The sequence below is a fragment of the Fistularia commersonii genome, chromosome 15 (genome assembly GCF_037954325.1).
Source record: "Fistularia commersonii isolate RoL2024-O1a breed Wild chromosome 15, RoL_Fcom_v1.0, whole genome shotgun sequence".
Lineage (NCBI taxonomy): Eukaryota > Metazoa > Chordata > Actinopteri > Syngnathiformes > Fistulariidae > Fistularia > Fistularia commersonii.
Window position 1 is genome coordinate 11929971 of NC_141298.1, and position 21173 is coordinate 11951143.

Consider the following 21173-nt stretch of genomic DNA (forward strand, 5'->3'; position numbering starts at 1 on the left):
GGCTGTAATTTCAAAGGATGACTTTAACCGATGGACGGATGGATGACGATGGACGAAAAGGATGGATATAAAAGACGGACGCTCGTCAACATCTCAGAATTGAAAAGTCATTAAAACTGCAGCTGAAAAGAGATTTAAAGAATTTGTAAAAATTGGATTAAAAGGAGCGGGACTCCCGAGATATGGATATATATAGTAATTGTGAAAGTTGTTATATTTGCAGCTCAAAAAATTCAAATGAAATATTATTGACAAAAAAATATGAACCCAGATTCGTGAAAATCGGATTTCCGAAGAAATACAATAAATAAATAAAATGAAAGTAGAGATTGAATACATTTAATTAATAAATAAACCCCCCACTTTGATTGGACGCCAGAGGACCAATGAGACGGACAGAGACGAGGGGACGCCCCTCAAAACCCAGTTGAAGAGTCATTAAAAGATTAAAAAAAAAAAAAAAAAAAAAGGATTAAAAGGGGCGGGACTCCTGGGATACTCGGTTGCCGTGACGATCTGCATCCTGGTGCTTGACCTCCTCCTCCTCTCAGGAGTTTGTGCTTGTTTTCTCCCCCCAGTAATAACAGTAATAATAATAATAATAATAGTAACAACAGTGATAATACAAAGGCTGTGCAAAAGTACAAGGATACAGGAGCTGCGTCGAGGAGACGAGGTGAGCGTCCAGGGGAAGGAGACCAGGGCGTGGGCGAGGGGGCGGGGCGACGGCGGCGGCAGCGTGGAGCGTCGGGTTTGCATAGCAACGCAACACAAACATGGAAAAGACGGGTATCTACAGGAACCCTGGCGGTCTGAGGTCCTCGTCCTCCTCGCCGGCGTCCGCCGGGACACGGGAAGCAGAAGCGCTCGGGTGACGGCGAGGACAGGAAGTGGGCGCCGTGTTCTGTACATCGCTTTTACACGCCGGGTGTGCGGGGGGAGGGGGAGTGGTGGCGCTTTGTATGGACAAGGGGGCGGAGCTTAAGGGGCGGCGACTCTGAAAGAGGCGAGAAAAGGAGTGAAACTCCGGCCTTCAAAGCTCAGGTTCTCCGGCTTCTCCCGACTCACAGTGGTCCCGCTGGTCTGTGCTGTTCGGGGGGAGGAGCCCGGCGAGGGCGGGTTCGGCGCCGGGCCTCCGGTGGGACGGCCTGCCCAGGGTGGAGCGTCCGGACGCCATCCCGCCGCCCCAGGATGCCATGTGCTGGCGCTCCAGCGTGGAAACCGTCACCATGCAGCCGTCGGACCGGTCCGAGGACGCAGACGCCGCCCACGGTCGGGTTCCCGCGCCCGCCGCCGCCGACGCCTTGGGGTGAGCTGTCCGGGGGAAACACACAACATGCCGTTGGTGCCAAATGGCGGACACAGGTCCGAAACTCACAGGGCGGGTTTCAGAATAAAAGCGCAATGAAAGGTTTTTTAACTCCGACAGGAAAATCAGATGTGAAATCGAAGAAGATCCGGGGAAACAAAGGGTTCAACAATTAACACTTAATAAATAACATCTATAGACATCTATGAACACTTCACGCGTCTATAAACACATAATAACATGTCTGTTAACATTAATAATACATCTATAACCTGTAAATGACGTATCTATTCACAGGTTAAGAACACATCTGTAAATGCAACAAGTCTAAACAAATTTATAAAGTAGTTCAAAACACATCCATAAACAATAACACACTAAACAGTTGATAACACATTTATACACATAATAACATATCTACAGATTATACAGCTAACGTCTATAAACAGTGAATAAGACATCTAAAAACGGCTTAATAACACGTGTATAGAGAGTAAATACCATATAATAAATAACACAACTATAAAGGATTGATGCGTTAATAAGATATCTATAAACAGGTTAATAAAACAGGTGTGCTAACAAACCTAAACAGGTAATGATAAACAGGTCTGTGACACCTTGACATCTAAAGGTGACTCAAAGTTGGGGTCTCACCCTCCATGTTGGGGTCCCGGCGGCGGCCCAGGGTCCCGGCGGACTCGCTCGGAGGCGCCCTCTGGTGGCCGAGGCAGGGAGCGTCCGGCCCTTCGGGGCGCTGCTTCGGCGGGGGCTGACCTTCAACGGGACATTTCCATTCCGAACGGACGTTAGCATTGCTAGCGACAGTTAGCCGACCCACGAGCTAAAAACGGCGCCCTCATCCCGACCTCTGAGGATGGCCAATATTTATAAATGGAGACGTCTAAAAGACGCTCTACACGCCAGGAGGAACGTTCATGAGCGTTAATAACAGCTGTTATGCGACTTCACAAACCATTTATCACACGCTTATTAACAGTTCAAAAGCAGATGATTCACATTTAAAATGCCGTCTTACCGGGGCCGTCGTGGAAGTCGAAGCCGCAGAGGTTGCGGGTCACCACGGCGTAGCGTTCGTCCTCTTCGTCCTCGTCGGCCCGGTCCGAGCCCAGGGTGCCGGACAGGAAGTCCATGGGCGGGAGGGGCGCGGCGGGCGCGGCCGGGCTGCTCTTCAGGTGCCTGAAATGCATTCACTTCTTTACCGCCTTATCTTCTTTTCCTGTTTCTTCACCTCTTTTCCGCACACTCCTACGATCTGGACTGTTGACCCCAAGTACATGAAATCCTCCAACTTCTTGATCTCCACTCCCTGCGGCTTCACCGTTCCATCGGGGTTCCTCTCATTCACACACATATACTCTGTCTTGCTGTGACGAACCTTCATTCCTCTCCTTTCCAGAGCATACCTCCACCTGTCAAGATTTTCCTCAGCCTGTTCTCCGATCTCACTACAGATGACCATGTCATCTGCGAACATCATGGTCGATGGAGATTCCTGTCTAACCTCATCTGTCAGCTTGTCCGTCACAGCTACGAACAAGAAGGGGCTCAGAGCTGATCCCTGATGGAGTCCCACCCGCACCTTCAACTTCTGTTACCCCTACAGCACACCGTACCACTGTCTCGCAGCTGGCATACATGTCCTGCACCAGTCTTTACTTCTCTGCCACTCCAGACTTCCTCATTGAATAATACTGCCTCATAACTTTTATTAATTCTTCTAAATCTGCAATTTGCATACATGTGCACATCTGCAGCATGTTGATTGAGGTGGTGTCAAAAAAAAAACTGTGTAATAACATGTTATTAATAGGTAAGTACTACAGCTAAAGATGATACTGCTAAGCAAAAAGTTATTAAATAAAGTCAATAAACCCGTTGTTGCACTTTGATGGGGCAAAAAAAATATCCAGGCAAATATGTCAGGTGAATATACGGGTGATATCAAATTAAAACCAAGATGAGGTCAGGTTAAAGTCCAGATTATGTCTAGATTAGGTTAACATTCAGATTAGAACCAGTTGAAATCAGGATGATATCCAGATAACATTAGGGTTCATATCCGGGTTACAACAAGTTAAAATCCCAATTTTTATCAGGTTGACATGGGGATGACATCCACTGGAAATCCAGATTATATCAGGTTAAAGTCTAGAAGATTATAACAAGGTCAAAGAAGAAGACAGTGTGGTTTGCTGAAAAGTGTAACCCAGGAGGTTAAGCCGAGGAAAAGTCAAATTGTCTATATAATTGATCCGATACTTTCATTATGTTATGATCCACGTATGGAGCACGTGTGTGTCATATTGAGGAAAAGATGGAGGCGAGCAGCGTCCTGCAACAGGTGATTTCGCCGCTTCCGCCCGCCGCAGACACACAATGGTGCCGTAATTGGACGGGACACCGTGATGGCGGCGGCGGAATTACCCCGTCGTTTTCGGCGGAGTCGGAGCGTCGCCGTGGACGACAGGTGCTCATTAACCCTCCGCCGCGAGTCGCGGCTAATAACGGAGGGGAGGTTGACGAGTCGGCGGCCGGCTTTCTGTTCGGTAATCGCCGCTTGGGATCGCGCACCGCTGGTTATGGCTGACACATGCGCACACACACAACACAAACACATACACACACACACAGAGGATGTTCTATATGCAAATGCGTCGCATCCTGCTGCAAGAACACAACAGCACCTCACACACCTCGACTCCGAGGGTGTGTGTGTATGTGTGTTTGCGTATGGTGGCAGATTCTTCACGTCACAGGAGGTCATCTCAGCTTCCTGTGGTGGAGCCAATCCCTGCATTCACTGGGGGAGGGGCGGGGCTTAATATGAATGGGCCTGCTGTCAATCATCCAACCCGCTCACCCTCTCATTCATGGAGAACCCGTGCAGGAGAACACATGGAGAAGCTAAGGCTAATCAGAGGAGCTTAAGCTCAGGAGACCCACCAGGCCTGCTTGGCCACCTCGTACTGGTAGGCCCTGGTCAGCTCGTCCAGGTGCGCCTGCAGGATGGACTGCATCTCCTCGTGGTGGGCGGAGCTTAGGGTGGCGGAGGAGGGCGGCGGGAAGGCGGCCGCCGGCGAGGAGGCCCTTCCACGCAGGGGAGGGGTGGGACCTCTGTCCTCCTCCGCTTCGCCGTCCAGGTGGTGGAAGGCCGGCACAGACAGAGGCGGGGCCCAGCTGCTGGAGTCATAGCTGCCGATGGACACACAAACACACACACAGATGAGATAAACTTCTATGTTTGAGTGTTTCTTGAGTGTGTGTGTGTGTGTGTGTGTGTGTCTCACCCCCCTGCCGGTGTGTCCTGGGTGGGGTAGCGGTCCATGTGGACCTCGGTGCCGGGGAGGGGGTGCATGGGCGGCGGGGGCAGCGGCACGTTGGCCCAGCAAGACCCGCTCATCTTGGCGCCCTTGGCTCCGCCCCTTGCCTTCTTCTTCTTGCCGACCTTTGACCCTGCGGAGACCGAGCGTCAGAAGCAGGATTTTTTTTTTTTTTTTTTCTTAAAGAGACGTCAGAACCGCGGGCGAGAAGAAGGAAAAAATAAAACTTTCAAAGCGGCCTGGGCTTTATCTCCGGGGCTGACATTTAGCCGCGATGGGAGCGCACAATCACGCCGTTGCAGGAATTAGTCCCTTCCGCCATCAGTAATCAAGCGGAGCGGGAGGGGGATGCGTCATGATTGCGTGACATTTCTGGGCTGGATAAATCCCGGGGTGGGGAGCCATGAAGAGGGGGGTAATTAAAAACACCCTCCCGAGGGGCTGTTCTGACTGGATGTGCATAACTACCCCCTCCCGCTCGCTCGCCCGCCACTTCCTGCCTGGTTTTCGTGTCTCACCGCTGGCGGGCCGGCGGTCTGTCAGCGAGTAGCCCAGGCTGGCCACCTCCTGCTGGGCCTGCAGGGACGCCTTCCAGCGCGGGTCGGGCCGGTCCACCGCCAGCTCGTGGAAGCTGTTGGACTGGAGGATCTGCGTGGTGGCGTACGGCGTCGGCACGCCGCTGCCACCGCCGCGCACCGGGCTGCTGTAACCGCCCTTCGCCATGAAGTCGATGCTGCTGTAGATAGCGCCGTCAGACAGCATGGTGCCCGTCTTCTCCACCGCCGCCGACGGGAGCACGTCTGCAGCCAGGGGGGGATCGGAGAGGAAACCGCCGTTAAGGTCATTAGCGCCCCCCGCCGCCGCCACCGGCCTCCGTGATGTGAAAGGAAGTGATCGTCCACCAGCGTAATTAGCGCGCGAGACAGCGCTAACCTTCAGCTCGCCGCCGCCGACCCGGCCTCCCACCACGCCCTGACACGAGACGCTGATTTTCAAAGGCGAACTCTAGGGGGCGCAGTCGTCGGCACGCCACCGACCAATCACACGCGGACACTCCGGCCAGGAAACATCCGATTGCTTCCATATCGTTAAGACACAGCGAGCCCGTAACTCGGTTTGCTAGCATATCCAACCGAATTAGATTTTTAATTTAATTGAAACTAAAGTTTTAATTTAATTTAACGGATTAATACGATGAATCCGTTCCAGCCAACCCGCTTCACATACATGTTTTCAAATCAGAAGATGTACTTCATAGATCACAAAGCCATAATAAGAGAACATAAAGACAGAAATGGGTTTTATTAAGTGTGTTTACCTTGAAGATTGGACGAATACGTTGTTTTTCAATCGGTTCTCTTGCACTTCACTTCACGGTTACACACTTAACGCCTCAATGTGTTTGTTAATTTACCTTGTACACTTTGCTACACTTTGTGGCTAAACTTTATTTATTACTATAAACCTTATTACAAATACCCCTAAATGTCTCCTGCCTTCTCACAGACGACGGTCTCCGTCACAGCATCTCACCGACAACAACTTCTCAGTCTTTTCACAGATGAATCCACGACACACTCACACCTCGCTTGAGTTTTTTTCATGATGTTCTTTGGGCTAGCTAACGCGGCACGTTCCACTGTCTTTAAACACCACTTCACGGTCAGCGGCGGCCATGTTGGCCCCAAACGCTCATCGCGCTTGCTGCTAACTCAGATCTGACTCTGACCAACAACTTGGATCTCGGAGAACTCCTAAGTCGGTGCATTCGGACTTCAAGGTTCGACCATACTACTACTAGTACTAATAATGATAATGAAACTAGCATTAGTAGCAGCAGCAGTGTGGATGTCTCCCCACATCGCCACCTGCATGTTCACCTCCTCGTCCGAAGTTGGCTCCGCCCCCTCCGCCACCCTTGGGGCTCCCCAGACCACCGCCATCGCCCTGCAGGCCGCCAGAGGGCCAGGAGTCAGCCAGCCAGGGGAGGCCGGGGTCCTTCAGCAGCCCTGGACGGCTGGTGGGAAAAGATGGAGAAGATGTCAGACCGAAAAGACGGGCAGCGGCGTGAATCCGCGTCCTTGATGTACAGCAAACCCACTGTTTTGTTTTTTTTTTTAAGACACGAAAACACGTTTACATTTCAAATGGAGAACCACAGCCCCGCCTCTGGCACACGCCGGCTATACCGCGGTAGCGTCTCCATAGCAACAGAGGCAGCAGAAGCCAAGCAGGCGGTTTGTGGGGTGCGGTGGGGGGCTAATAAAACGTACACGCTCCTGAGGGACGTTTCCCAGCAGCGTGCATGTGAGCGGGCGCACGGGAGGGGCTTGGAACCGCCGGGCTCACCGATCCAAGGTGTTCAAACAAGCACGCCAATCATTTCCATTTTAACGCGCCCCCCCCCCCCCCCCCACACACACACACACACACACACACATTTACATATGTCGACAGCCAAATGAGACGGGAACAGGCGAGGTGCACGTGCACACGCGCAATCATCAGGACGTCCACACACACAAGGTCTGCTACCACATGGCACAGGAACGTAGGCATCTGAACACTCACACACATGCATGCATGCACACACACACACACACACACACACACACACACACACACACACACACACACACACACACACACACACACACACACACACACACATTAACATGCGTTTGCTACCAAATGATATAGGAACATGCTTGTCCAAACACAAACACACAAACACACACACACACACACACACACACACACACACACAAACAGGCACGCTTATGTTTGCTGCCAAATAATATAGGAACAAGTTGATCTGAACACACACACACACACACACACACACACACACACACACACACATATATATACACGGTGCTGGGAGAACACCTGGACTGGGATCAGGAGTGGATGGACTCAGACGGATGCAATTTGACAAAAGTCAATATTAGTAATAATTCATGATTAAATGATATTCTTTGATATTAATAATTTCAATATGAAAATGTATATAATGAATAAAGGACCATTTTGATCACATGACATCCTAATAAATAACTAACTGATTTATATATTTTTTTGGAATTAAACTTTTTCCTTATGGCATATCATATATAACATTTAACTTTTAAGGCCCAACTTTGCTAAATATGAGGGATTTCTTCAAAACATTTGGATTTTTTAGGGTTGCTTTTTATTGTCGAGACACAGACTTTTACTTTTTGCATAATCACAATTTCACTCCCATAATACTAGGGGTTCACTGAAGTGGTATATTATTCTGGCGTTCTCCTGTGAGGCTCCGCCTCCTGATCCCAGCCCACTGCTGCTGCGATCAGCGCCTTCCTCCTGGCCGCTGCAAAGATGGAGGGACGAAAACAGGGGTTCTTCTCCTTTTGTTCTACAGAAGAACCTCCAAAGTGACAGGCCGACAATCAATGGCAACTCTCACATCAACACAGGCTGGAGAGGCGGAGAAGAATCGTTACCTTCCATTCCTGATCAGACCTCGATCCCTCTGGAAGGTGACTGGGAGGAGAGGACAAACACACCGTCAGCAGCACAACCAACAGTATCACTGGTAATACTAGGAGGAGGAAGAGTATATTCACTTGTAATACTAAGAGGAGGAGTACAATCAACAGTAATACTCATAGTTAGAATAGAATCATCACTGGTAATACTAAGACTTCTAGTAGTAGTTGTATCAGCAGTGATACTAAGAGTAGTAGTAGTATTACAAGTATTATGCTATTATTAGTATTGTCTGTTGTAATACTAAGAATGGGAGTATCAGCAGTAATACGACGACTAGTTTGTCTAGATTATAAGTATAATACTTAAAGCAATATTAGTATTCGTATTATCGGGGTTAATATGAAGAGCAGTAGCAGGAAGAAATAAGAGTAGTCGTATCATCAGTGGTACTTATAAGAGAAGTAGTAGTAGTAGAAGTAATGGTGTCCATAGTAGTAGCTGTGCACGTATTAGGAGTAGCAGTGGTGGTAGCAGTAGTAGCAGCAGTGGCAGTAGTAGAAGTAGTAGTAGTGATAGTATTAGCAGTAGTATTAGCAATAGCAGGAGGAGAAACAGTAGCAGAAGCAGTGATGGTGGTGGTAGTAGTAGTAGTACAAGCAGTAGTGGTAGTAGTAGTAGCAGTAGTTGTAGTAGTAGTAGTAGTAGTAGTGATAGTATTAGTAGTAGTGTTAGCAGTAGTACCATTAGAATTAGAAATAGCAGTAGGAGAAACAGTAGCAGAAGCAGTGATGGTGGTAGCAGTAGTAGCATAAGCAGTAGTAGTAATAGTGGTAGCAGTATTAGCAGTAGTAGCAGCAGTCTTAGTGGTGGTGGTGGTAGCAGTAGTAGTAGTAGTAGTAGTAGTCTTAGCAGTAGTAGCAGCAGTCTTAGTGGTGGTGGTGGTAGCAGTAGCAGTAGTAGTAGTAGTCTTAGCAGTAGTAGCAGCAGTCGTAGTGGTGGTGGTGGTAGTAGTATGCTCCTGTGACAGTTACCTGCACGGGTGAAGGTGAAGGACTGAACTGCAACACAGGAGAAGATTTGGGATTAGAATGGATGAATAAATTGTGAGTCACCAATCAATCAAACAAACAATCAATGAAGCAACGAGAAGATATGAGCAGGTGGAGAGCTGCTTTCTAGAAGCTCAAGGTGTCTGAGACTAAAGCAATGGACCCAGGCTTCTACCAGGTTCCTCTGGGTGCGGCCCGGCCCTGACCTTCTGGGCTCCTACCGGCGTAGTTGCTGAGGCCTTTCCTCTTCTTCCTCCTCCAGTACAACCAGCCGCTGAAGCCCATCAGGACGATCCAGCAGGCCCCGCCCAGGCCCGCGATGAACGCAGGCTGACGCACAACCTCCGACAGGCCGCTACCGCTACCGCTAGCACCCTCTGAGCCCGACATCACCTCTGACTGCTCACCACCTGCGGGAACAGAACGAGTGGAGGAGCGGAGGAGGGTTGAGTGAGGCGGACAGACAGAGAGAGAGAGATGGAAGGGGAGAAGTTGTGAGAGAAAGAGAGAGAGATAAAGGAGGTGAATGAATGCAAGTGTGCATGTGTGTACAAATGTGTGCGTGTGTGTGTGTTACCCAGGGTAACAGTCTGGGGGTTGCTCCTCAGGCCGACCCCAGCACTGGTCCCCGCCGCCACCTCCACCCAGTACTGCACCCCGGCCTGCAGCCCGCCCACCACCAGGGAGCGGACGGTGGCGTCCACGGACTTGTTGACGTGGAAACGGCTGTCGTTGGCCAAGCACCACACCTGCCGGCCAGAGGGAGGGATCGGCGTTGCCGCGGTTACAAGGGCGGGGCACGGCGCTAGAGCGGAGGAAGGGGACGGAGCTAACCTTGTACTCCTGGATGATGCCGTTTTGCTGCTCCGAGGGCGGGGGATCCCACGACACGCTGATGGACGTGCTGTTCCGGCTGCCGACCGCCGCCACCGCCACCTGCTGCGGCGGCGCCCCGGGGGCTGCAGACAACACATATTGAGGTCAGGACGGCTGCCGTCACGTGTCAGGAAAGACCTATTTGATCTCCTCTGTCAACGATGGGTAGGTTAATTGATTTAAGGTGGACCGGAATGATGGCAATTAATCCCAGGAGCATTAGGAAACAAAGTGGAGACGAGGCAGGCGTCAGCTTTATCTTCTGAAGGTACCCTGAGCCAATCAATCCGCAGCCACGGCACCAGGACTCTCCTGGCAGAGTGGTTTAAGATGGACTGGAGATAGAGCAGTTCACACCCCGCTGTTGGTCAATTAATTTCAAACATCTCCATGCAGGAAACAGAAAGTGGAGACAAGGCCAGGGCGAAAAGCGTGTCACCCCGATTCTGTGGATCTGACGGTCAGGGTAGTCAAAGCATTGGTGGGTTAAGTGATTTAAGGTGGACCGAAAACCAAGGCCTTTCAATTAATTAATCCCAGGAGGGAGTCACAGGAAAAGTGGAGATAAGGCGGGGCCAACTTCAGTTTTTGAAAATAAAAGCGTGATCCAATCAATCTCACGGCTAGAGCACTAAAAGACTCTACCGGTTAATTTGGCTTAAGGTGGACAGGAAATAAGGCCTTTGAAGAAATATTAAACCCGACAGTGTCAGTAAACCTGAGGGTTTGTGATACAGGAAACAGGAAGTGGAAACAAGGCAGGCGCCGATTCAAGATTCTGAGAGAGCGCATTGTCAATGTGATGGGAGGGCCACAAAAAGAACCGACCAGTAAATAGATTTAAGGTGGACTGTAGAAAGAGCCGCTCACATCCCCCTGTGGGTCCATTTATTTCAGAGGTCTAATTGCAGGAAACAGGAGGTGAACATGAGGCGAGGAACAAAAGCGCATCACCCTGATTTTGTTGATCCGTCGTTCACGGCAGTCAAAGAATTGACCGGTTAATTTATTCAAGTCGGAATTGGAACTACAGCTTTCAATGTGTTCATTAAATCTCGCTATTTGACACCCCACTCAAATTATCTGAAAGTTGGCACCGCTGGAAACAGGAAGTTGAAATGAGACGGGCTCAGATTGAGGATTCGGAAGCACCCCAATTCAGGGCAGTAAAAGAATTCACGTGTTAATTGATTTAAGGTGGACTGGAAGCAAAGCCACTAACACCCGAAGGGCATTAAAAACCCAACTGAGTCCATCGGACTAATCGGACAGCTTCTGCTTTTATTTTGAAGGGCCCTCTCTAAGACTGGCTCCCGTGTCACCTACCCCCCCGGAGAGCTCTGGCTCTACCTTAGCTAGATTAAAAAAACCAAAATGGATTATAATCCCCACAGAATTCAGTTCTCGAGGGCGGCGGCGAGCGTGAAAGAGGGGAAAGCGATACGGCGACTCAAACCCGTCACAGCCTGCGGCACGGAGAAGGGGATTAAAATCACCAAAACAGCGGCGGGGAGGTTATTTTTATGACGTTCAAACAAAAACCGGGGCTGAAGATTCTATATCCGACCCGCGCTGACTGTCGGAGCCAATCGGGAGCTGCGTCAGGCAGGGACGAACGTTTGATGGCGTCGCCGGCGAGAGCTAAAAGCGGCGGAGGCGAAGCTAACGAAGCAGCGTCAGGCGGCGGAGGGGGGGAATCAAACGCCGTCTCGTCAAAGGGAGGCGGACGACGAACAAAGAGCGTTGCGGTGCCACGCGTCTAGGCAGGAAAACGTCCAGGTTTGGGAGTTTTGATCACAAACGTCAGGATCCGCTCTCTGTAGTGTGAAGAACAAGTTATACCTGCGGGAGATTTAGATATATATATATATATATATATATATATATAGATAGATATTAAAAAAAATATAACAAGTATCCAAAGATGTGACGGACTTTTATTTTGACGGAGGTTGAGGAAGTGATTGAACGGAGGTGGAGACGGACGCGTGGCGACATGAGGAGAGTGTTTTGTAGAAATAAACGATCCTTTGAATCCGGGAAGGAGCGGCGGCGTCCTGACTGACAGCCGGGGAGGCGGTGATCGACGGCTCAGGAGCGGCTACCAAAATAAAAGCACAGGGGGTGAGAAAAAAAGCAGCGTTGGATCTGAATTTCTCCTTCAGACTCTTCATAACGCCCTTCTTCTGCTTCTTCAGGCCTCAAACGGGTGAGCTGATGTTTTTTTTTTCCGAGCATTTAACCCATTTAACGTGAAGAGCAAAAAAAAAATAAAGGACGATTATCGATTTCTTTGATGATTCTGACAGATTTCTGATGTTTTTTTTGTTTTGTTTTTTTTTAATGACTGACTCGGCATCAGCTACCTACGGAGGAAGGAATATTTTCACAATAAAAGGAATCCACTTCCTGTTCGGGCAGTCTCGTTTCCTGGAACAGTGTGACTCGACAGCGTCCGGTGAGGCCTTAAGTGCCCGGCCTTCAGACGTCGGGAGCTGCTGCTGCTTCAACTGATGGGACGTCCAGCATTAAGAGCAGACGGGAACCATTAGCCAGACGTTGGTGGTTGGGTGGGGGAGAGGGGTGGGTGGTCATGTGACCTGACGTGAGGCTGACAGCCGCTACGGATGGCAAAGGTGTCCTAAGAAGCAACATTTACCTTAAAATCCCCTAGAGTACACAGAAATTCTATTTTGAGGAAAAACTGAAAGACTCAAGACAAACCCAATCCACTCCAAAGAACTTCTCAGATTTCTACCCTAATTTTATATGAGTCATTACTACCCTTAAAACCAGTGTTCATACGGTGTGCGAGGACCTCCTCACCTTCCTCCATGGTGCGGGCCGTCATGGACTCGCTGTCGGCGCCCTGGAACTCGTTGAAGTACGGCCGCACCTTGATCTCGTACACGATGCCCTTCCTCAGGCCCGGCAGCGTGACGTCGCGCTCCGACGCCACCTTCAGGTCGTGGATCTGCCAGGGCCCCGGCGACGGCAGCCCCGACGTCTGCCGGTACAGCACCCGGTAGCCCTGGATGAACTGGGACGGGTTCTCCACCTGAGGAACCACACCATAAGGCAGGTTTGACGCCCCTGATGGACACCCGAGCCCAAGAAGGTCCTTGTCCAGACCTGGATGGGGTTCCTCCCCTTCCAACCTTCTGACTCCTTCCCTTTCACTGTGTCGTATTATTTTTTTAATCTCCTGCTAGAGTGACTTTGTCGCTGCGCCCTCCAAAAAGTATCTTAGCTTGCTGCTTTTTTTATTCTGGAGGTTTGTTTTGACGCCTGCCGGCGCTCGTCTTTATCCCGCCTGTCTGGGAGGACGGCGTAATGCCCGCGCTGTCGTCACGGTGACACCCATGAAATGGCAGAGGACTGTAAGCGGATGGCGCGTTTGGCATTAACCCCCCGACGGGTGGGCGGGGCTTTGTCAGGCGAGGAGCGCGACACCCGCAGCAGCTAATGGTGATGGATGTCGGCTTCCTGCATCGCCCTGGAATGTTCTCAACTGATTTCAGCCCCTTCCAAGGTCTACTCTGTGTGTGTGTGTGTGTGTGTGTGTGTGTGGGTGGGTGTGTGTGTGTGTGCGCGATGCCAGGTCCTCGCCGAGGCTGACATCTGTTTGCACGGCGGCGGCGGTGACTCACCGTCCACGTGACCTGCACTGCCGTGGAGCTGAGCACCACGGGGTTGTGCATGTTGACCACCACCTCGCCCAGCTCTTTCTGCACTCGCCGGTGGTCCACGCCCTGGGCCGGGGGGGAGATGTCTGAGGGACACAGGGGACGGGGTTAGTACCAGGGAGTGTATGACTGTCCAGGTCTGAGGTGAGGTGAGGTGAGGTTAAGTAAGGTCGGGTAAAGTAACATGAGGTAAGGTAAGGCAAGGTTCAGTCAGGTACAGCAAAAGTATGTACGGGTGAGATATGGTAAAGTAAGGTAAGGTTAAATACGGTCACGTAAGGCAAAGTAAGGTATGGTGAGATAGGGTGAGGTGAGGTAAGCTAAGGAGAGGTTGGGTTAAGTAAGGTAAAGTATGTAAAGGTAAGGTAAGATAAAGTAAGTTATGGTAAGATAAAGTAAGGTAAGCTAGGGTAAAGTATGGTAAGTTGAGTTAGGTAAGGCAAGGCAAGGCTACGTAATGTAGGGTAAAGAAAGGCAAGGTAAGGTCGTATTTGTCGTATTTGGAGAGGTAAGGTTAGTTAAGGCTAAGCAACATGATGTTAGGCAGGGGATAAGCTAGCTAGTAGAAGGCAGTTGAGGTAAGGTGAGGCACCATGAGGGAAAGGAATGTCAGGGCAAATCTGCTGAGGTCGGGTGGGATGAAGTGAGTGTGTTAAGGATAGGAGAGATAAGTTAATGCATTATCAGATCACTCATTCATTCATTCATTCAGAGCACCACTTATCCAGCAGTTAGGGTTTCAGGGGGGGCCGAGCCTGGTGGGATTGGACGAGAGGCGCTCAATCACAGGGACACGTACAAGAATACAAGTCATTCACACGCCTGGACAAAAGGATAGCATAACAAGCAAGCTACAACATGGAGAAAGTTAAGGGAGATCAGTTACAAGCTAAGCCTAGCTAAGCTAGCCCGGCATAGCCAGGGACCTTGTGTGCGGACGGGCTCGCTCATGGGGCTGGGGTCTCCCAAGCCCTGGCCGTTGGCCGCCCTGATGATGAAGAGGTAGACGGTGTTGGGCCGCAGGTCCTTCACCGTGAAGCGCGTGGTCTTCACGTGGTCGGCCGCCGTCTGCCAGCTGTTGCTCACCGATTGGCTGCGGGGGTGAGGGAAAGAGCCAATGACGGGCCATGTTCTAGTTGCCGGGGAAGAATCGCAGCGGAACACATCTTTTCTCGAGCCTTGACCTCTAAGGACTCATTTTCTTCTCAAGATTATTATTTAATTACCAACTTTATCGATACATTTTTCTTAACTATCTAAAAATGATATACAATTACATATGCAATGGGATGTAATTATAAAATAATGATATGTAAAAGTGAAGTATAAGAATATATAAAGTGCACTGGAATCTACAAGTTATGAATAAAGAAGAGCGTGGAGATAACGCATGAATAGTAAATATTCATGAAACTAGGAATACATTAAGTTATTTGCGTTTGTCCGAATTATTCAAACGTGAAATTAACATTTATGTTTTTTTTTTTTTTAATTCAGAAAATTAAAATAATTTGGAATAATCCGCGTCCTCTGCGAGGTCGTTCTGAGGGGGCGGGACAAGAGGCGGCTCGCCAACGCACCCGAAGGACTCGATGACGTACGACGACAGCGGCGAGCCCGCCTCCGGACCCGGTTCCCATGACAACGAGACGCTGCTCCTGGTGACGTCCGTGACCTCTGGCTTGGAGGGCGGGCCCGGGAGGGACGACGAGTTCCTGGACATGAAATCCACCATCTCCGACGAGTCTGAGGGGGACGGAGACGGAGAGAGAGAGAGGGAAAAAGGGAGGTATTGACAAATGGTGAGACACAGAAGAAGACAGAGAAAAAGGAAAAGGAGAGAAAAAGGGGAGAGCGAGAGAGAGTGTGTGTGTGTGTGTGTGTGTGGTGCTCAGGTGTCGGACCTGTGACATCCAGGTAGGAGCTCCAGGACGTCTCCCCGCTGGAGCTGGTGGCCACGCAGGTGTAGAAGCCCGAGTCGGACAGCTGGGGGGCGACACAGAGCACCGTCACTCGCAGGGCTCGGGAGCCAATGGGAGGACAGGGACGGGGTTCGGCGACCCACCGCCCTTATGGGACATCCGGGACGGCGCCTCGGCTGCCATGACCACAAATCTCATCACCCACATGACAACCTGAACCTGGATCGGAGACGGTCTCCCATGGCAACGGGACGTCGGCAGGGCAGGGGTTCCTCACAGGAGGACGAGAGGATGGAGGCGGTTGAGGTGTTGGAGGAGCTGGTGTAGGTGTCAGAGGTGGGAGGTGTAGCTGATGGTGCAGCAGGTGTAGGAGCAGGGTGGTTGGTCGCTTGTAAGAGCTTTATGTTCATTTCCCTGATTGATTTCCTCCAATGGGTCTTCAGGGTGTCGAACCGTCGGCCCACTGAAACCACCGGACGCCTGTGTGCTTCATATCTCAGTGGGTTGGAGAGGGAGATCTGCTGCTGCTCTACCTCCTCCTCCTCCTCCTCTTCCTCTTCCTCCACCCGGCGTCCTTGGACGGACTAAACAGCTGGCGTTTTAACGACTTATAAAAATCGATGGACGGCGTTCATCTTTTAAAAGCAGCCCGACTGAGCGTGTCCGTTTGAATTACACTCAGCTGACATCAGTGGGGGGGTCCACAGGAACGGGGGGAGGGGAGGGGAAGGGGAGCGGACCGGTCCACAGGAGCACAGAGGAGGGGGCGGAGGGTGATTTATGCCAGAACGCACTTGTAATTTTATTACACACATTAACGTTGGCGTTCGCCTCTCGTACAATGTCATCGCTCACGTTCCACAGAGGAGCGGAGAACCTGTCAGACGTTCTCGGAGGGAACGGTCCCACTCCGTCACCGCCGGAGGAAACGACTGCTTCTCACAGACAGAAGGGAGGTCAGATCCTTCAGCTCATCGCAAGTTCCAGCTTCTAATCCTTCGGTGGGCCGGGCTGGTTCTCCGTGTTCTCCTGCCTGGCTTCTATCTCCGTGTTCTCATGTCTAGGTTCTCCAGGTTCTCCGTCCGCCGTCTAAACACACTCATTGGTCCCCTGAAGCCTCTAAAAAGTCCATCGGTGTGAACGGCCAGATGAGTGACAGCTGAAAACCCCGCCCCCGGCCTAATGCCCCCTGTGATTGGCTCCGCCCCTCCTCGCCCAGCAGAGGGAATGAATGAATGAGAGCAGCACATTATGGATGAATGAGTGAACAGAAATGTTTGTGTGTGTGTGTGTTGACTGACATTCCTCAATACTGGGTCGAGGAAATGTCTCTTTGTTTTGAAAGGCACCCTGAAGTAGTTGTCAGAAAAGTGTGCATACGGTCACATGGAAGTGCGTCCAGCTACATTTTCACATCTGAACAAATCCACCTTGGCCCATCAGCATCTCATACTGCATTATTGCAGTGTATTAGCATTATTACACTCTAAGCATTACACTTTGCCTCATCAAGCCAGCTTGGTGCGGTCTTTTTTTCTCGCACGTGGAAAGTTGAAAGTAAAAACCCGCCGTGTTGCACCCACCCTGACGCTTTGGATCTGCAGGCTCCCCTGCTCCAGCAGAGAGAACCTGGGGTCGCTGGCCGCCAGGCCGGCGCCGTTCTTCCTCCAGGTGACGGTGGGCTGGGGCTCCCCCGACGCCTCGCAGCCCAGCAGCGCCGCCCCGCCCACCGCCTGCGTCTGGTTGCGGGGCCCCTGGCGGATGATGGGCGGCGGGCGGTCCTTGGAGGCTGGGGGACACAAGAGACGGGGGGGAAGGTTTGAGTCGGGGGTAATTGGGGGTCGGATCCGATACGGATCCGCCAGATGACTCCGTTCCGACGGGAAGCCATCCGCCATTCGCCGGCGGCGCCTCCGAGCTGTAATTACCAGGTGAGGATTAGCGACGTGCTAATTACCCCTCTTCCTGCGGCCAACCGCCACTGCCGCATCATCATCGTCACCCTTCCTCTCGCCACTGCCTCTGCGCTCTGTTTCCACGGCAACGTGATTGTGGGATCACTATTACTTAGTGAACTGGTAGTAATCACGAGCATACAGCAGTGTAATTACACCGCTACCCGCTCGCTGGGAACAGACATGCTGTGTGTTTCCAGTTACGCGGCGCGTGTGTGTGTGTGCGAGATCACGTGTGCACGCGCGAGCGTACCATCCACAACCTCCAGCTGGGCCTTGGCCATGATGCTGCCGGCCACAGTGAGCGCCTGGCAGATGTAGTAGCCGGCGTCGGCGCGCTGCACGCCGGCAATGGTGAGCCTCCCGTCCGGCGACACCGACACGCGCCCATCCTCCTGTGACGGCTGGCTGGGGAACAGGAGGTCCTGGTGGAGGAAGAGGAGGAGAGAAGATGTTCTACAAAGCAGAAGAAGATGGCGTCCATCCACATCAGGGCGCCCCCTTACCTGACTCCCCTCGCGCTGCCAGAAAACAGCGGGCTGCGGCTTCCCCTTGGTCTCGCAGGGGAAGGCGGCGGTCCGGCCCTGAGCCACGATCTGGTCCCGGGGTCGCACCACGAACTGGGGCGCCTCTGGGGTCAAAGGTCAAAGGTCGTGAGCAGTAGAGGGGGAGGAGGGAAAAAAAAAAAAACGCTGCGCCGCGGGTGAAGGGGGTGAACGTGACGGGGTGAGGTGGCGCCGCCGCATGCACGGGTGGGAACCTCCGCTCAACCTGGTGCCTCCACCTGAAGGTACCGGGACGGGAGGGTTCTGCAGACGTCATGCGGGACGGGGATCAGCTCTTACTTACCGACGGGGCGAGCTGGTGACACGACAATGGAGGGATGAGAGAAGAGAGAGAGAGAGGGAACAAAAGAATGATGATCAGAGATGGATGAGGCGGGGTCAGCTCTCCATCCGTGACCTTCGGAGGAGGAGATGGATGGCGCTCGCTCGGCTGAGCGGGTGACAGGACCCTGACGGGAAGCGGCGGGCTTTGGCCGCTTCACAAATAACTGTTTCACGACGCCGGGAGGGGAGGAGGGTGGTCTTCACGGGGGGGGAGAACGTCTCCTAGGCTGGAGGTCTGGGGAGATCTTCTCATGAGCCGCACGTCTATGCTTGTGCTGATAGATGTATGTAAAGGTAAGCTAGCATTTTGGCCCGTTTACACAGCGGGGAGGAGGAGGTGGAGGATGGCGCTCGGAAAGACGCAATAAAGAGAAGATTGCTCTGAGACTCTGGGCGGCGGAGGAAGGAGGAGAAGACGTATGCGAGGTCTTCTGTGAGGCGAGGGGAGGTTATGAGCTCTGAGAGCTGTCGCCCACCTCGGATGGTCAGGTAGGCGGACGCCTCCGCTTTGCCCACGCGGTTGTCCGCCAAGCAGGTGAAGGTGCCCTGGTCGCTCATCGAGGCCTTCTTGATCTTCAGCAGGAAGTCCTCCTTGTCGTAGCGGATGTCGTACCTGCGGGGCGAAAAGCGTCCGTCAGGTCGTCGGCGTCATCGCCACGTCGCTGCGTCACGGCCAACCCCGAGGCTCCGCCTCCTTTAACCTGGGGTTTAACGCTCATGCGTTCATTCATTCTCTCACTCATTCTCTGATCCAATCAAGGGCTTTCTGGTTATGAGGAGGCGGAGCCAACCGCCGCACCGCCGCAAGGTTTCTCCAGTCACTGCGAGCTCATTTCCAGGAACCTCCCGCAAAACGACTTTCCAATCAAACCAAATAAATAAACCCATCATGTTGTGGCTCTGTTTGGATCCAAACACCACTCGTTACAGAGTTTGTGTGTGAGGAGATCGATGCGGTGTGTGTGTGTGGAGATAAAACCCGGCAGGCTGAGATGATCAGCCGGGGCCGGAGGAGTCCTATTAGAAAACAGAAAGAGGAAGGTTGAGACGCTTTTGACAGAATAAAGATAGTCTTTTTTTTCCCTTTTTTTCGGAGGCAATTAAGACTCCCCGCTGCAACACACTCCGCTGCAGACGCAGGGGGAGTGTGTGCATGTGTGTGTGTGTGCCTGTGTCTGTGTTGGGGGGCAATTACACCGCGACGAAGGCATGAGGAAAAATGAAAGGTGCTTTCAGCTGGAACCCTCACTGTTCCACTATTTCACTATTTATAACGACAAGCCACCCACTGAGCAGTGTTATGCTATACATGTGTGTGTGTGTGTGTGTGTGTGTGTGTGTGTGTGTGTGTGTGTGTGTGTGTGTACAAGAAAAGGATATAGACACGCAGTCTGAGAGAGAGGGCAAAAAAAGGAGTGGCAGCTTCAGTAAACTGGACTTGATGAATGAGCGGCACAGGAGGGGATGACTAATTCATAATGCTGCTGAAGACAATCGACGTGTGTGTGTGTGTGTGTGTGTGTGTGTGTGTGTGTGTGTGTGTGCGTGTGTCCACTATGGTTATGGTTCTGTCTCCATAGTCGATGCGTGCCCGTTGTCAATGTACAGGACGTCCACTCTGAGTTAATGTGTCTGAGTGGCATTGATGCGTGTGAGTGTGTGTGTGTGTGTGTGTGTGTGTGTGTGTGTGTGTGTGTGTGTGTGTGTGTCTACCATCGATTACTGTGTTACACACACACACACACACACACACACACACACACACACACACACACCAAGGATGCTGAGGTCTTAAAAGCGAACGCACTTGAAGTTGCTTATTACACTCATACAGATATGACAGTGTGAGCTTCATTCCCACCCTCACGCCCAAACAAACACACACATACTCACACACACGTGTCTTTTCCGTGTGTGTGTGGACATGCCCCCGCACACCGAATGCCCGGGTCTCCTGGGGACTCTGGGGTTTGCTCCTGGCGTGAGAGACCTCGTGAAATTCTCCATCCAGCCATGGCGGCGTGTGTGTGTGTGAGTGTGTGTGTGTTTGTGGGGGGTGTTGAGAAGAAGTCACATTTCCAAGACAGACCCTTCCAAAAGGTGGTGGTGGGGAGGGGGGTTCTGTCCGGAGAGCCTGGCGGCGGCGGCAGCGGCGGCACATCTCTGACCCAGATATGGACGCAGCCCTCCCTCCCCCTCCAGGAGGAGGAGTTTGAAAGTAGGACATGAAGAAGTGAGGAGGTGAGACACAGGTGGACTGAACACACACCTCCTCAGCAGACGTCTGACAGCGTTGGACTTGTCGGAAAGTGGGGCTGTGGCTTAAGGCCCTGCCTCCTGATTGGCCAGGAGGAGTCACGTGAGTGACGCTCCCGCCGCCTCCAGAGCATCTTTCAGGACACTTCTGACACTGTCCCCCCCCCACATATTTTTAGCTCAAGTCCCGATACTTTAAAATTATTCGGGATCCAACTAAGCGGTTGCTAGGTAACACGTGGCCCTCACCTGCCGCGGGGGACGTCGGCGTCCTCCTTCCTCCAGCGCAGCGTGGGCGGGGGGTCGCCGTGGACCTGGCAGCGGAACTCCACGCTCTCGTCCACCAGGACCACCTGGTTGACGGGCCGCTGCACGAACACGGGCCGCTCTGGGAGAGAAGAAAACAAAA

At 52.0% G+C, this 21173-nt stretch overlaps 1 protein-coding gene across 2 annotated transcripts in view; it reads right to left on the reverse strand.

Annotated features, from left to right (window-relative positions):
* Window positions 1-323: 323 nt before the first annotated feature.
* The window catches only part of LOC147226529 (roundabout homolog 2-like), a 70796-nt gene continuing 49946 nt past the window's right edge, over window positions 324-21173 (reverse strand). Inside the window, exons 5-27 of one of the 2 annotated variants that reach the window (XM_086160485.1) lie at window positions 21014-21152; window positions 18985-19121; window positions 18125-18249; window positions 17872-18043; window positions 17247-17452; window positions 15646-15727; window positions 15322-15487; window positions 14668-14834; window positions 13706-13827; window positions 12882-13113; window positions 10014-10138; window positions 9757-9928; window positions 9401-9589; window positions 9162-9188; window positions 8142-8181; window positions 6534-6670; window positions 5172-5453; window positions 4621-4786; window positions 4277-4525; window positions 2349-2509; window positions 1967-2086; window positions 1069-1314; window positions 324-997 (exon numbers count right to left, since the gene is read on the reverse strand). In XM_086160485.1, the coding sequence (XP_086016611.1) occupies window positions 996-997; window positions 1069-1314; window positions 1967-2086; window positions 2349-2509; window positions 4277-4525; window positions 4621-4786; window positions 5172-5453; window positions 6534-6670; window positions 8142-8181; window positions 9162-9188; window positions 9401-9589; window positions 9757-9928; window positions 10014-10138; window positions 12882-13113; window positions 13706-13827; window positions 14668-14834; window positions 15322-15487; window positions 15646-15727; window positions 17247-17452; window positions 17872-18043; window positions 18125-18249; window positions 18985-19121; window positions 21014-21152 (3464 nt within the window). In that variant the 3' untranslated portion in view covers window positions 324-995. Of the gene's footprint in view, window positions 998-1068; window positions 1315-1966; window positions 2087-2348; window positions 2510-4276; window positions 4526-4620; window positions 4787-5171; window positions 5454-6521; window positions 6671-8141; window positions 8182-9161; window positions 9189-9400; window positions 9590-9756; window positions 9929-10013; window positions 10139-12881; window positions 13114-13705; window positions 13828-14667; window positions 14835-15321; window positions 15488-15645; window positions 15728-17246; window positions 17453-17871; window positions 18044-18124; window positions 18250-18984; window positions 19122-21013; window positions 21153-21173 lie in introns of both variants that reach the window. The other variant, XM_086160484.1, reaches the window with a different exon arrangement.